At 44.4% G+C, this 15,610-nt stretch overlaps 1 protein-coding gene across 1 annotated transcript; it reads right to left on the bottom strand.

Annotated features, from left to right (window-relative positions):
• Positions 1–455: 455 nt before the first annotated feature.
• Positions 456–4,893, bottom strand: LOC128070901 (testis-specific Y-encoded protein 3-like). The gene is given in 8 exon segments (XM_052663970.1): positions 456–549; positions 599–762; positions 3,295–3,399; positions 3,519–3,655; positions 3,758–3,875; positions 4,027–4,106; positions 4,384–4,635; positions 4,638–4,893. Coding segments are annotated over 8 exon segments (1,206 nt in total).
• Between the last annotated feature and the right edge of the window lie 10,717 nt (positions 4,894–15,610).

The following is a 15,610-nucleotide window of genomic DNA, read 5'->3' on the forward strand; positions in this document are numbered from 1 at the left end:
AAAACTTTTTAATGTGGATAAATGCCGTGCAGTCCCTATAATGAGCCCAGTCTAAGATCCTGAAAGCCATGCCCCAATATGCCATCTCGCACCTACTGCAGAGTTATCACACCATAGTTTCAGCTTTGTTTTGTTTTGAACTAGCGCTGAGAAGGACAGGTACCAGCCTGACAGGGCCTAGAGGGTTCCTTGAAGTTTATAGATTAAAAAAGTAAGAAAACATGTTTCCAGTGTCTCCTGGGCTGGTTGTTCAGAAATCACCCAGAGAAGGCCAAGCCTTGCCTTCTAGAGCTGTAGATGCTTCTCTGTAGAAGGGGCAAACTGGAGTACAGATGTTCAAATGGAAAAGCTGGCCCTGAGCAGGAGATCTCATTCACGGCATCTAGAAGGGAAATCCATAAGCCATGAACTTTCACATTCAATATTTACCCTTTGCCCTCCAAAGAGATGCTGCTTCAGGGAGAAATGTTGTAGAGTGAGAACTTCATGCAGGACGGAACTTCATGTGGGTCATCACCCTCAGGCATGTCCACGTTGGAACCATGGTATCTGGGATGAGAGGCCAACACTGGGGGAACAGATGTTGAACTCTCCCTACCCCATTTGTGCCAGTCTGTCCTTTGCCCAATCCAGAGGTGGACGCAATTCTGGAAAGCAGTCATCTACTTCAGAAGGACCACCCTCAGTGCTGACCAGTCCCTCAGTGAGCTCCATATACTCCAGGAGTTCCCATTGGCCCTCGAACAGAGTAGCGGCATAGCCCTAGATAAAGGACAGGTCCATCATGGTTGAAAATACTCTTTGCTGAGCCATTCAGCAACGAAGAGACACTGCCACCAGAGGGTTCGTGATAAAAATGTTATTTCTACATCTTGGCCAGATAGAGGGCGCTGACATCTTGGCCAGATAGAGGGCCTTGGGCAAAGAGTTTAAGCCTTCCTGGAAAAAGAGATATTAACCACTGAGACATAGCAGCAGCAGCAGCAGCAGCATGGGACAGAGAGCACATGGCTGGGTAGATTGGCCCCTCACTTCTGCCCCTGCACACTTTGTACCTAAATTGAGTTTCTGGGGAAAAAAAAAAATAACAAAGTTCACATGAGCTCAAACATCTATGACGGGATGTGTTTTCCTTTGTTTATCGGTTTCCTGGCAATTTATCTTTTCCCTGGTAATTTTTGTCAGAAACTAATATTCTCAAGGCCTTCCCACCCCTCACTTTCTCCCTAGGCCACAGCCTCCTTCCATATACCTTATTCCCTCCCCCCCTAAAGTGTTACCAGGAAATCTAGCTCTAAGAAATGGATCTCAGCAAAGCTGACCATGCACTCATATACTCACTCTTATCTGTATGGCCTTCTAGGTTCATATTGAGTTGAATGTTAAGGCTTTCTCCTTGTTCTGTACTCTTAAAGTCTGATGACATGCAACAGAGAGGATACCTGGGGCACCACCTTCCAACAAAATTACATTCCATTCTTTCGATCTCTGGCCATTGTTCACCAGACCGTTTCCATGAACATCCACATTTCCCTTGTAAAAATGCCAGACACACAGTTGATGAGCCCCTCATCTTCTTTCTCCATCCTCCCCAACCACCACCCCAGAGGAAGAACTGCGTCCCCTGACACAACCCCAACATATGACTTAACCCCCTCTACAAATCTCCATGGACTGGTAATTCCCACGTGGTAAACTGAGAATCCTACATGCAGCTGAAGTGTCTGTTCTGAGGACCTGCCCAAAAATATGCAGACACATGCTAGATGCTTCTTATTTAGCTTTCGAAGTTATTTCAGGTTTATTTGTGTCTCCCTGTTGATCCATTTCACCACCAGAACACTCTACATTGCTTTCCAATCCAAGAGAACTATGCTGGCCATTGATCTTCATGTGAAGCAGCTTCTTTGGTTTTCTATTTTAGGTAAAGGGGGGCACTCCATCATACGTTCCTCAAAATCAGGGGGAAGGGGGTTCTTTTCCAAACAGAGACAGAAACAGATATGCAAACCTACCCTCTTTGAAAACATTAAAGACAGCTTTAATCCTTCAAGTTAGTTTCCAGAGAAGAGAGTCTGTGAACTTTTACATTTTCTCTAAGCACATACTAAAAAACACACGTCCCAGTCTTCATCGTAGAACTATTTACAGTAGCCAGGACATGGAAGCTACCTATATGTCCAATGGTAGATGAAGGGATAAGGAAGTTGGTGTACAGATACACCAGAGTATGTTACTCAGCGCTAAAAAGGAACACATCGAGGTCCGTTCTAATGAGATCGAATGAATATGGAGCCTATTATACTGAGTGTAGTAAGTCAGAAAGAGAAGAACAAACACTATGTTCACACAAATATATGGAATTGAGGACCTTGTAGGTGGTACTGAACATCCAACATGCAGGGCAGCAAATAAGACACAGACATATAAAGAACAGACTTTGGTCTCAGGACATCCAACATGCAGGGCAGCAAATAAGACACAGACATATAAAGAACAGACTTTGGTCTCAGGGGGAGATGGTGATGGTGGGTTAATTTGAGAAAATAGCTCTAAAACATTTACATTACCTCACATAAAACATATGACCAGTACAAGTTTGACACATGAAGCAAGGCAACCAAAGTCATGTTGTGGCACAACCCAGAAAGACAAGAAGGGGAGGGCGGTGGGTGGTGGGTTTAGCATTTGTGAGAATACATGTGTACGTATGGGTGACTAATGTTGGTCAATGTAGAGCAAAACCTGTCACGGTATTAAAAAGTAATTATCCTCCACTTAAAATAAATAAAAGACTGTTCTCCATAATCCTGCACAGTGGTCAGTATTCTCAGAATGAGGGTACCAGGTGAAAAAGATATAAAATAAAATAAAAAACGTGTGATGATCAAAATGGAATCAAATGATGGGTCACTGGGGGAACAGACTTGCACAAAGGAGACTCACAGACCTTTTTGGAAAGGGGACTTCATGAGGAATAGAAGGTAGGTCCCAATTTAAGAGGAGCCTGACGGTGGACTTGTTGGCCATGGAATGACAGTTCAGAGATGTGCAACTGACTTAGATATAAATTGGAGTGACTTTGGCCTAGACAGGCCACTTCATCTATCTCAAGCTTCTCTAGTTAGAACCTGATTTTCACTACAGTTCTCTACCCTTGCTGTCTCTTGCTGATTCCCTCATGCCTTTGTGTCACTCTGTTCCACGGAGTCTCACTTTATCCACAAGTGAAATAAATGACCCAAGTTCCTGGACAACATTTATGCCAGTGCTCAGCCCCTGGGCACACCTCACCTCTTGTCCTCCCAGTACCTCTCGTCCTCCCAGTACCTCTCGTGGTAGAGCCTTCCTTGTCACATAGTACTGCAAAGGATTGGGCCACAGATCCTTTATGATGATCTGCCAGGGAAATGAGCAAGGTCAGCACAGGGCTGGCCAGACCATGAGCCCTCCCATGGACCACCAACAGCTCCAACATAAATCACCAGTTCTGGCCCAGTGGCCACATGGGACCCCACCTCAGCAATCCAGTCAGATCCTGTGATGTTTTGATCAAAGAACAAGTTGAAGAAGTTAATGCTGCTGTTGTGTTGCCTGCGGCTGTATGCTTTACGTTCAAACCCCTGGTACCACTGAACTGGAGTGGAATGAGATGCTCAGTATCGTGCAGGAAAAGGTGTAGAGGAGAAAGACCTAAATCGCTTTCCAATTCAACCTCCACTTTTCTCCCCCAACCATCCATATCCAGGGAGCTGACTCTTACCAGTGACACTAATCAGATACTCCTTAACAATCATTTCATTCTGGAAATATCTATTCCTCTGAAAGGACAATGTGATCTTGCAGTGATGAGTGGGATGCCTGTATTCCTCCACCTGCAAGGACAAAGTGTCAGGGGGTGGGTGCTTGCCCAGGTGTGAAATCTGTTTACAAAAGAGCTGTCCTTTCTTGTTTTCACGGATAAACTATGCTCTCTTCCCTCCCCAGTCACCTCCCTTCCACAATCATCAGTGTCCCCTGCCTGACCTTCAAGTTGGTCATGAAGTGAATCATGTCTGCGTCTTGGTTCCTCATCGTAACTGATATTTGGGGTGGTTCATAAACTGCTGTAGGTCAAGGAGCCTCTAGATGCTAGAGGGAAAAGTGCTGGAAGAACAAAGCTAGCCTAAAGGGTAAGGACATCACACCTAATATAAGTATGCAACAGCAAGGACATCACACCTAATGTCAGAGACAGATATGCAGGACAGAAACCATTACCCATCATCTCAAAAGGTAAATTTTGTACCAGAACTGCCAGATCTGTAACCTACTCCTGCAATAGACCATGTTAAAAAAAAATTCACAAGCACCACATCAAGGGATACAACTTGGACCCAGAGCCAGGGATTCCCTGGATGACGGTGCTTCCTTGTTGTAGATGCAGCTTCAGCCTCTGACAGTTGTTATGTTTCAGGTGAGCACACGCCCTTTGGGCTTTCTTATTCATGGGATCCAACTCCACCTGCAGGGCCACCAGCACCTCCAGTGCAGAGCGGTCACTCGGGGCTCTGGGCCTTGGATGTTCCTGGCCCTGTTCCTCCAAGGACACCTGTTCCTGATCCTCGTACACCACCAACTCCACCTCCTCCATGAGTCTAACACCAACAGCTGGAACTCCTGCCTGATTCCCACCACCTCTCCCTCCTCCAGGGCCGCACCTTCCTCAACTACCTCCACCCAGAAGAAGGCGGACTCCTCGCCTGGTTCTCCACCTGGGGCCTGCATCACCTCTGCCGCCCCCACCAGGCTGGTAGGCCCCAGGGCCCCTCCCTCGTGAAGACCTGGGCTCACAACTAAGATCCAGGATCCTGCGGTGCTGCCGCCTTCCTCTGGCCCCGTCTTACTCTCCATGCTGTTCTTGCCATAGCCCCGGGCTGCAAACAAGCTGGACACGAGAGCACAGCAAACAGCCAGCACAGCCCAACCCCCGCCCTCAGTTTATGTGGTACTAAAAACAGGTTACTTGCCCACAGCCAACGAGCAGGGAAAGCGAGACCCGCACGCGCAGAACCCTGCGCCACCACGCACGCCTAGTATGGTGGCCGGAAGGGGCTGAACTCTCCACCCTGACCTCCAGACCTCATCAAGGAACCAATTGAATGGAGTCTAAAGGCGTTGGCTCCTGGGACACGCCCCTTAGAATTCTGGGCCGTCTGGCCTCTGGTGACCCTGCGGCCAAACACGTCCCAGCGCAAAGTGGGCAAGCCGTTTGCCTGCTGAATAGTGCGGCAGTGCCTGACCAGCGACTGGGAGAGCCAGGCCACCTGACGCTGCAATCATCCTCAAGCTTGAAATTGCCTCTGGTGTAGCTGGCAATTCCATGTGCTCAGGGATCCACACAGGTGAGACAGGGTTCCTGGGTACCTCAGGGATAGAGGTGCTCACCTCGGATACAAAGCGAATGCCACGGGCAGGGGGTGGGGATGAGGAGGGAGGGGGCAGGGTGGGGGCCGGCTTACACCAATGTCACCGCCGTTCACCTGCTGCAGAATCATCCCTAAACTTGTGCCTTGGGCTTGAGCAGTGGCAGGAATGCAGGCATGCTCAGAGGAAGAAGCAGAGCACTTTCCTCTTCTTGCTTTCCGGGGCAGACAATGCAGCCCCATGCAAACCACCCTGGAGCCCCTGGCCTATGGTCTCCCCCCGGCCTGCAGCTTAGAGCAGGCACCCGGGTGGCTAAGGTTGTGCGCATGTGGATGCACTTCCCAGAGGAACAGAGCTCCTCCCAGACACACACACACAAACACACACAAACAGGTGACACAAGTACACACCCGTGTGCAATGCACAGAGACACAAATGCAAACAGGTGATTCAGAGACTGAGGAACTAGTGTTTCACATGAAATGCATAGATTTCTTTATTTCTCACAGGAAAATGTTCATTCTGTGAAATATAAAGAAGTTCAAATTTCATGAAGGAGAATGATGCCTAGATTTTGATACAGGCAATATAGAGAACTCCATATTTCATGGTGGACAGTCCTTATTTTATACATTAGAAATACAAAGAATTAAGTATTTCAACAAGAAACAGTGGTGCCCAAAATTTCACTTATGAAGCAGAGATAATTCCATTTCCATATTTGTTCCCCAGGTATTAATTACATACTTCATGTCGGTAAACTATCATTCAGATTTTTATTTTATTTTTATTTTTACTTTATTTTACTTTACAATACTGTACTGGTTTTGCCAAACATTGACATGACTCCACCACGGGTGTACATGCAATCACAAACCTGAACCCCCCTCCCACCTCCCTCCCCACAACATCCCTCTGGGTCATCCCTGTGCACCAGCCCCAAGCATGCTGTATCCTGCGTCAGACATAGACTGGCGATTCGATTCTTACATGATAGTATACATGTTTCAATGCCATTCTCCCAAAGCATCCCACCCTCTCCCTCTCCCTCTGAGTCCAAAAGTCCGCTATACACATCTGTGTCTTTTTTGCTGTCTTGCATACAGGGTCATCATTGCCATCTTTCTAAATCCCGTATATATGTGTTGGTATACTGTATTGGTGTTTTTCTTTCTGGCTTACTTCACTCTGTATAATCGGCTCCAGTTTCATCCATCTCATTAGAACTGATTCAAATGTATTCTTTTTAACAGCTGAGTAATACTCCGTTGTGTATATGTACCACAGTTTTCTTATCCATTCATCTGCTGATGGACATCTAGGTTGTTTCCATCCCACTCATTGAGATTTTCATATAGGAAATGTATACAATTCAAGCAGGGAAGTGTATGCTCAAATTTTCATATCTGAAATATATAGAATACCCCATTCATGTAGGAAAACGTGTCCACAGATATCCATATGTGAAACAGACAAGATTCCATACATGATGAAGCAAAATATACAAGTAGATTCTCAAACATGAAATACAGGTTTTCTATTTCAGGTAGAAATATCTGCACCCATGTTTTCTTTTCACATGGAAAATAGAGAAAATTACATATTTCGTGCAGAAAAATCGTGTTTCAGGTTTTCATCTGCACTAGGCAGGGCATATAAAGGAAGTGCTCTAGAACAACCCAGAAGAATAGCATAAAAAGGGATTTGAGAGAAGCTCCAGGATGGATGGAACCCCCATATACTTATGGCTTATTAATGTTGATGCATGGCAGAAACCACCACAATATTGTATAAGAATTAACCCCCAGTTATAAACAAACAAACAAACAAACAAAATACCTTCCTTTTGAGAAAAGTAAAAGAACGAGGTGACTCGACTCTGCTCTGTGGTGACCTAAATGGGGAGGAAATCCAAAATTTATGGGATGTATGTATACCTAAAATTGATTCATTTTGACATATGTACAGCCAAAGTTAAGCAACACTGTAATATGACTTTAGCCCAGAAATAATTGTTGGAAATTCATTACATGTCAAGTGTAATTCCAGCAGTGAATAAATAAATGGTAGCCCCATTTGCAATGTTTATCCTTGGGGACATTCAGTCAGTTCAGTTGCTCAATCGTGTCTGGCTCTTTGCGACCCCCTGAATTGCAGCACGCCAGGCCTCCCTATCCATCACCACCTCCTAGAGTTCACGCAAACTCACATCCATTGAGTCAGTGATGCCCTCAAGCCATCTCATCCACTGCCATCCCCTTCTCCTCCTGCCTCCAGTTGCTCCCAGCATCAGAGTCTTTTCCAATGAGTCAGTTCTTCGCATAAGGTGGCTGAAGTACTGGAGTTTCAGCTTCAGCATCATTCCTTCCAAAGAACACCCAGGACTGATTTCCCTCAGAATGGACTGGTGGTTGGATCTCCAAGCAGTCCAAGGGACTTTCAAGAGTCTTCTTCAACTCCACAGTTCAAAAGCATCAGTTATTCGGTGCTCAGCTTTCTTCACAGTCCAACTTTCACATCCATACATGACCACCGGAAAAACGATATCCTTGACTAGATGGACCTTTGTTGGCAAAGTAGTATCTCTGCTTTTCAATATGCTATCCAGCTAGGTCATAACTTTATGCTGAGTTAAATACTTCAGTTAGAGGAAGACGGACACTTTTACATTACATGACATTGTTAAGTTGAAATCCCTGTGTCATAGACACAGTGTAGAATGTGGTCATCAGGCTAGTGGAAATGGCCCATGATGGCCCAAGTTACCAACTTTTAGTCACAGATTCAATAAGCTCACCAAGGAAGATATTGTAGTAGAGGCAGGATGGAAAACAGAGCTGCAGGCCTCAGCCCAAGACCACTAGGGAAGTTAGAAAACCCAACACCACCAACAGAAAGCCTCTCAGCAGAATGTACTGAAAGATATATCACAGCCTTCCCACAGAGCCCTCCAAGCCCTTGGGCCTTGGGCTGGGTAATGAACTGTGGAGCTTGGGCAAGCATCGGGATAGCGTGTGTCTTACAGAGTCCCAGAGCTCTTGCTGGATCCACTCACTGGCCTGGCCCAGGTTTCAAAGCAATGGCCAAAGTGTCCTATCCCCACCTCTGTGTCCGAATGGTTGTGGCAATCTTCATGGGTCACAGTGTAGGGGACCCAGCTCCCCAGTTAGATAGACTGAGGAGTCTGAGAGCCAGCTTCATGCTGGGTACCTGGCGCCCTCATTGATGGTGGCTGGGCAGGGTGTGGGGACCTTGGTAAGAGGAGGGCACAGAGAACTGAGAACTGCCTCTTCAAGCTGCAACTGGGCACTTCTGGAAGTAACAAGACTGGGTGCTAGATGAATGCTCCCAGACAGGATAACCGGCCTACACAGGGACCCCCTCCTCACAACCAGGACCTTGGAGGGTGAAAGTCAATCTTGGGAATCTCCTTTCAGGTCATAGAGAATAATAGTTGTTTTCCCTTCAGGATTATAGGAACTGTTAGCTGACCACCACCTTACGTCAAGAACACAATATCTGAGAGCAAGAAGCTTGCAACAGCTAATCACACCCCTCCCTCACGTTTTCTATATGTGGCCTTTGTGGAAATCTTTGAGGGAGTTTGCAATTTTTTTTTCCATAGGCTTAAGCTTTTATTATTTTTTAATACAAGCATTTAAAATTATAAGCATTTCTAGATATGCATCTCATGCATTCTGATATGATGTGTTTTTAATATCACTCAAAATATTTTCTAATCTTTTTTTAACCTCTTTTTAGAAATGTTAATTAATTGGAGGTTAATTATTTTACATTATTTGGGTGGTTTTTGCCATATGTTCACATGAATCAACCATGGGGGTACATGCGTTCCCCATCCTGACCCTCCCTCCCCATCCCATCCCTCAGGGTTATCCCCATGCACCAGCTCTGAGCACCCTGTCCCATGCATCAAACCTGAACTGGCGATCTATTTCATATTTGATAATATACATGTTTCAATGCTATTCTCTCAAAGGATCACACCGTTGCCTTCTCCCACAGAGTCCCAAAGTCTGTTCTTTACATCTGTATTTCTTTTCCTGTCTCGCATATAGGATCATTGTTACCATCTTTCTAAATTCCATATATATGTGTTAATTTTTCTTTCTGACTTACTTTGTTCTGCATGATAGGCCCCAGTTTCATCCACCTCATTAGAACTGATTCAAATGCATTCTTTTTAATAGCTGAGTAATAGTCTACTTATATATCACAACTTTCAGCTCTATTCATCTGCCTATGGACATCTAAGTTGCTTCCACGTCCTATCTATTGTAAACAGTGCTGCGATGAACACTGGGGCACACGTGTCTTATAATTCTGGTTTCCTCGGTATGTATCCCCAGAAGAGGGATTGCTGGGTCATATGGCAGTTCTATTTCCCAGTTTTTTTTTTTATTATTATAGTTTTTTATTTTTTTAATTTTAAAATCTTTAATTCTTACATGTGTTCCCAAACATGAACCCCCCTCCCACCTCCCTCCCCATAACATCTCTGTGGGTCATCCCCATGCACCAGCCCCAAGCATGCTGTATCCTGCGTCAGACATAGACTGGCGATTCGATTCTTACATGTTAGTATACATGATAGAATGCCATTCTCCCAAATCATCCCACCCTCTCCCTCTCCCTCTGAGTCCAAAAGTCCGTTATACACAGCTGTGTCTTTTTTCCTGTCTTGCATACAGGGTCGTCATTGCCATCTTTCTAAATTCCATATATATGTGTTAGTATACTGTATTGGTGTTTTTCTTTCTGGCTTACTTCACTCTGTATAATTGGCTCCAGTATCATCCATCTCATCAGAACTGATTCAAATGAATTCTTTTTAATGGCTGAGTAATACTCCATTGTGTATATGTACCACAGCTTTCTTATCCATTCATCTGCTGATGGACGTACCACAGCTTTCTTATCCATTCATCTGCTGATGGACATCTAGGTTGTTTCCATGTCCTGGCTATTATAAACAGTGCTGCGATGAACATTGGGGTACATGTGTCTCTTTCAATTCTGGTTTCCTCGGTGTGTATGCCCAGCAGTGGGATTGCTGGGTCATAAGGGAGTTCTATTCGCAATTTTTTAAGGAATCTCCACACTGTTCTCCATAGTGGCTGTACTAGTTTGCATTCCCACCAACAATGTAGGAGGGTTCCCTTTTCTCCACACCCTCTCCAGCATTTATTGCTTGCAGATTTTTGGATCGCAGCCATTCTGACTGGTGTGAAGTGGTACCTCATTGGGGTATTTCCCAGTTTTTAAGGAATCGTTATGTTGTTCTCCATAGTGGCTGTACTAGTTTGCATTCACACCAACAGTGTGAGAGGATTCCTTTTTCTTCTCACCCTCTCCAGCATTTATTGTTTATAGACAATAAATATATATACCTCATTGTGGTAATAAATGGAGAATTGATAATAAACATTAAATAAATAGATATTTGTGGTAAAAATAGATGTTTGTGACAGTAAATAGGTGGTAGCTCATTGTGGTTTTGATTTGCTATTCTCTGATACTGAGTGATGCTGATAATCTTTTTATGCATTTCTTAGTCATCTGTATGTCTTCTTTGGAGAAATGTCTGTTTAGTACTTTGGCCCATTTTTAAATTGCATCACTTACTTTTCTGGAATTGAGCTGCAGGAGTTGCCTTATATTTTTCAGATTTATTTGTTGTCAGTTGCTTCATTTGCTATAATTTTCTCTCATTCTGAATGCTGTCTTTTCACTTTGCTTATAGTTTCCTTCTTTGTGCAAAAGTTTTTAAGTTTAATTAGGTCCCATTTGCTTTATTTTTGCTTTTATTCCCATTATTTTGGGAGGTGGGTCATAGAAGATCCTGCTGTGATTTGCATCAGAGAGTGTTTTGCCTATGTTTTCCTGTAGGAGTGTTATAGTTTGTGGTCTTACGTTTAGATCTTCAATCCATTTTGAATTTATTTTTTGTGTATGGTGTTAGAAAGTGTTCTAGTTTCATTCTTTTACGAGTGGTTGACCAGTTTTCCAGCACCACTTGTTGAAGAGATGTCTTTTCTCCATTGTATATTCTTGCCTCGTTTGACAAAGTTGAGATGTCCATAGGTGCATGGATTTATCTCTGGGCTTTCTATTTTGTTCCATTGATCTATGTTTCTGTCTTTGTGCCAGTACCATACTGTATTGATGACTATTGCTTTGTAGTATAGCGTGAAGTCAGGCAAGCTGATTCCTCCAGTTCCATTCTTCTTTCTCAAGATTGCTTTGGCTATTCGAGGTTTTTGGGATTTCCATACATTATATGTAGTAAAACTCCATAAGACATAATTTCTTCCTGAGCTTTTTTGGAAATAGGGCCCCTACATAGGTAGTTGGATTAATATGAGTGGCAGTTTATAAGAAAAGATCAGTCGCAAACAACACAGAGACATTACCATGTGAAGACAAAGGCAAACAATGGCCAGTCACAATCCAAAAGAGACGTCAGAAGAAGACAAATATGCTGACCCTTTGATTACTGACTTGACACCCAGGAGTTGGAGAAAACATTTATTGAAGCTACCTGGTATGAGGCACTTTGTTATGGCAACCCTAGCAAACCAGTACACGTACTTTCTCTTGAAAAGAAGCTGTCAGTTCCAAAAGAGGTGTCCTTTCCTTATACATATTTTCAGGGGATGGAAAATGGCAAAGAGCTCTCTTTCCCATCAATTGGTAATCCTCACAGATTCCTCATGCTCCCTAAGAGCTTTCACTGTCTCTTTAGAGGTTCAGCTGGGCTAGAATGTAATCCTATTTCATGGGTGAACTTGACCTAGGAAATATTAGAATAAGCATAATTCACAGGCAGTGGTAGAAGAAAATAAACACATCAGGAAGGCAGTCTGACCTCATTAAAAAGATACAGTCCTCGCCTTTTAAATCTGAGGAGGCAAATGGTAGTGACCAAGCATTGCTGCCCATTGCTGTAGTGAAATCACAAAGCTGTGATGTCATGGTGACCATGACATCATGGTAAGGAGGGAAGTCTAGGCCTCCCTAAACCTCCCCTCACCAAGAATCTAGGCTGCAGTAGCCATGAGGCAGCCTAGAGGGTCACAAGGCCTCTCAAACCACTGGAGCCACCTGAGCCTGCCCCCCACACAGTTGGCCAGGTGGGCGTGTTGGTGTCACCTTGTCCACAGCAGAGTTTGTTGTCTATGGCCGCCACGCTCTCTCCAGTCCTCTGGATTCCTGAGACCCCAAAAAGGCCACCATTCTAGCTTCCTAACTACATATCTGAAAGAAAGAAAAAAAAAAAACAGGAATACAATCTACTCCAGACTGAAGGGCCCCAACCCATGGAGAGGTACATGGTCCTCAACCCCAACAAGGGCCACTGTGAGCAGCAAAACCGCAGCTGTGGGCAAGCTCACAATTAACACATTCAGCCATGCCAGGGACACATCCCCAGGACTGATAAAGACTGTAGACTTCAAGTCCTCTACCAGCAAGACCTCTCCACCATCCACCTTAGTCACACCTGGAAAACACTGTACTGCAGCACATCAGGCCCAAGGCATACTCAACTGAGAATATTTGGACGTAATAGTACATGTACACTAGGCCTTGGAGAAGAGGGACATCAAAAGTGAAGCCATTTAGAAGCCTTTAGTGCCAATTTCAGAGAGAAAATGGGCATCTCCTCGATGATGAGGTCAATAGGATTCAAATCACTAACAGCACAGCTTAGCTAAAAAGAAGTACAGGTTCCCGCTATGGAACTTAATAAATTTCACTGTAGGCCTGTTTCCAGCCTCTCATTTCCATTCCTCAAATGTTTCCAGTCAGTCAGCAGGCGGCTCAAAATATGGACAATGCATGGGTACTTGTGGAATTCAGTGCAGGCTGCAAGAACAGAGAATCTTTCCCAGGCCAGGGACAGAGAATGCTACTGGTGGGTGATATGATGTAGGAAGTTGGAAAGGAGAATGAAGGGGAGATTTGTGAGCTACAATCTGACTTTCTGAGGTGGTGGGAGGTGCTTCAGTCATGCCTGCAGGCCTTGGGTACATATGGCATCCAAGCTTTTACAATACTAATGCCTCAGCGTACTAGAGTAGACCAAGTGCAGTGTCACCACTTAGAAATTCAAGAGCTATTTGGGGGGTGTTGTGGAACTTGTTGGAGAAGGCAGTGACACCCCACTGTAGTATTCTTGGCTGGAAAATCCCATGGACAGAGGAGCCTGGCAGGCTGCAGTCCATGGGGTTGCGCAGAGTCAGACATGACTGAGTGACTTCACTTTCACTTCTCACTTTCATGCATTGGAGAAGGAAATGGCAACCCACTCCAATGTTCTTGCCTGGAGAATCCCAGGGACAGGAGCCTGGTGGACTGCCGTCTATGGGGTAGCACAGAGTCAGACACAACTGAAGCGACTTAGCAGCAGCAGCAGCAGTGGAACTTGTGGAGACTTTGTATCAGACTTGTTCTAACACTTGATATACTTCATAGCCATATAGTGGACGGTTCTCATGAGCATTTTTCCATTCAGTTCAGTTGAGTCGTTCAATCGTGTCCGACTTTTGTGACCCATTGACTACAGCATGCCAAGCTTGCTTATTCATCACCAGCTCCCACTAGTTTGTTCAGACTCGTGTACATTGAAACAGTGATGCCATCCAACCATCTCATCCTCTGTCATCCTCTTCTCCTCCTGCCTTCAATCTTTCCCAGTGTTAGCATCATTTCCAGTGAGTCAGTTCTTCGCATCAGGTAGCCACACCGTTGGAGCTTCAGCATCAGTCCTTCCAATGAATATTCAGGACTGATTTTCTTTAGGATTGACTGGCTGATCTTCTGGCAATCCAGGAGACTCTCAAGAATCTTCTCCAACACCACAGTTCAAAAACATCAGGTCTTTGCCGTTCAGGTTTCTTTATAGTCCAGTTCTCACACCCATGCATGACTACAGGAAAACCCATAGCTTTGACTGGATGGACCTTTGTCTATAGATTAATGTCTCTGCTTTTTAATATGTTGTCTAGGTTTGTCATAGGTTTTCTTCCGAGGAGCAAGAGCTTTTGAATTCGATGGCTGCATTCAGCATCTGGAGTGATTTTGGAGTTGAGGAAAGTAAAGTCTGTCAGTGTTTCCACTGTTTACCTTTCTTTCATCATGAAGTGATGGGACAGGATGCCATGACCTTCATTTTTTGAATGTTGAGTTCTAAGCCAGCTTTCTTACTGCCCACTTTGACTTTCATCAGTACAGACTCTTCAGTTCCTCCTTGCTTTCTGACAAACGACAGTGTCATCCTCGTATCTGAGGTTGTCATATGCACATCTGAGTTATGCATATCTGCATATCTGAGGTTGAAGTTTCTCCCCGCTAACTTGATTCCAGGTTGTGCTTCGTCGAGTCCTCCCTTTCGTATAATGTACTCTGCATAGAAGTTAAATAAGCAAAGTGGCAATACACAGCCTTGATGTACTCCTTTCCCCCAATTAGGGATCAGTCCATTGTTCCACGTCCTATTCTAACTGTTGCTTCTTAACCTGCATATAGATTTCTTAGGCAGCAGGTAAGGTGTTTTGGTGTTGGCAATTCCTTAACCATTTTCCAGGTTATTGTGATCCCTGCAGTCCAAGGCTCTAGCATACTCAGTGAAGGAGAACTTCATGTTTCTCTGGAATTCTCTTGCTTTTTCTGTGATCCAGAAGTTTCTGGCAATGTGCTCTGTGGAACCTCTACATTTTCTAAATCCCACATGAGCATCTAGAAGTTCTCAATTCACTTGCTGTTGAAGACTTGGAGACTTTGAGCATTACTTTGCTAGTGTGTTAGATGAGTGCAATTGTTGGTAGTCTGAACATTCTTTGACAAGCCATTTCTTTGGGATAGGAATGAAAACTGACCTTTTCTAATACTGTGGCCACTGCTGAGTTTTCCAAGTTTGCTGGGGTATTGAGTACAGCATTTTCACAGCCTCATCATTTAGGATTTGACATAGTTCCACCGGAATTCCAACACCTCCACTTGCTTTGTTCATAGTGGTGGTTCCTAAGGCCCAACTGACTTCTTGCTCCAGAAAGTTTGGCTCTAGGTTAGTGAGCACACCATCATGGTTATCTCAGTCATTATCAATAGTTCTGTGTATTCTTGGCACCTCTTCTTAGTGTCTTCTGCTTCTGCTATGTCCATATCATTTTTGTTCTTTATG

The sequence above is a fragment of the Budorcas taxicolor genome, chromosome Y (genome assembly GCF_023091745.1).
Source record: "Budorcas taxicolor isolate Tak-1 chromosome Y, Takin1.1, whole genome shotgun sequence".
Classification (NCBI taxonomy): Eukaryota; Metazoa; Chordata; class Mammalia; order Artiodactyla; family Bovidae; genus Budorcas; species Budorcas taxicolor.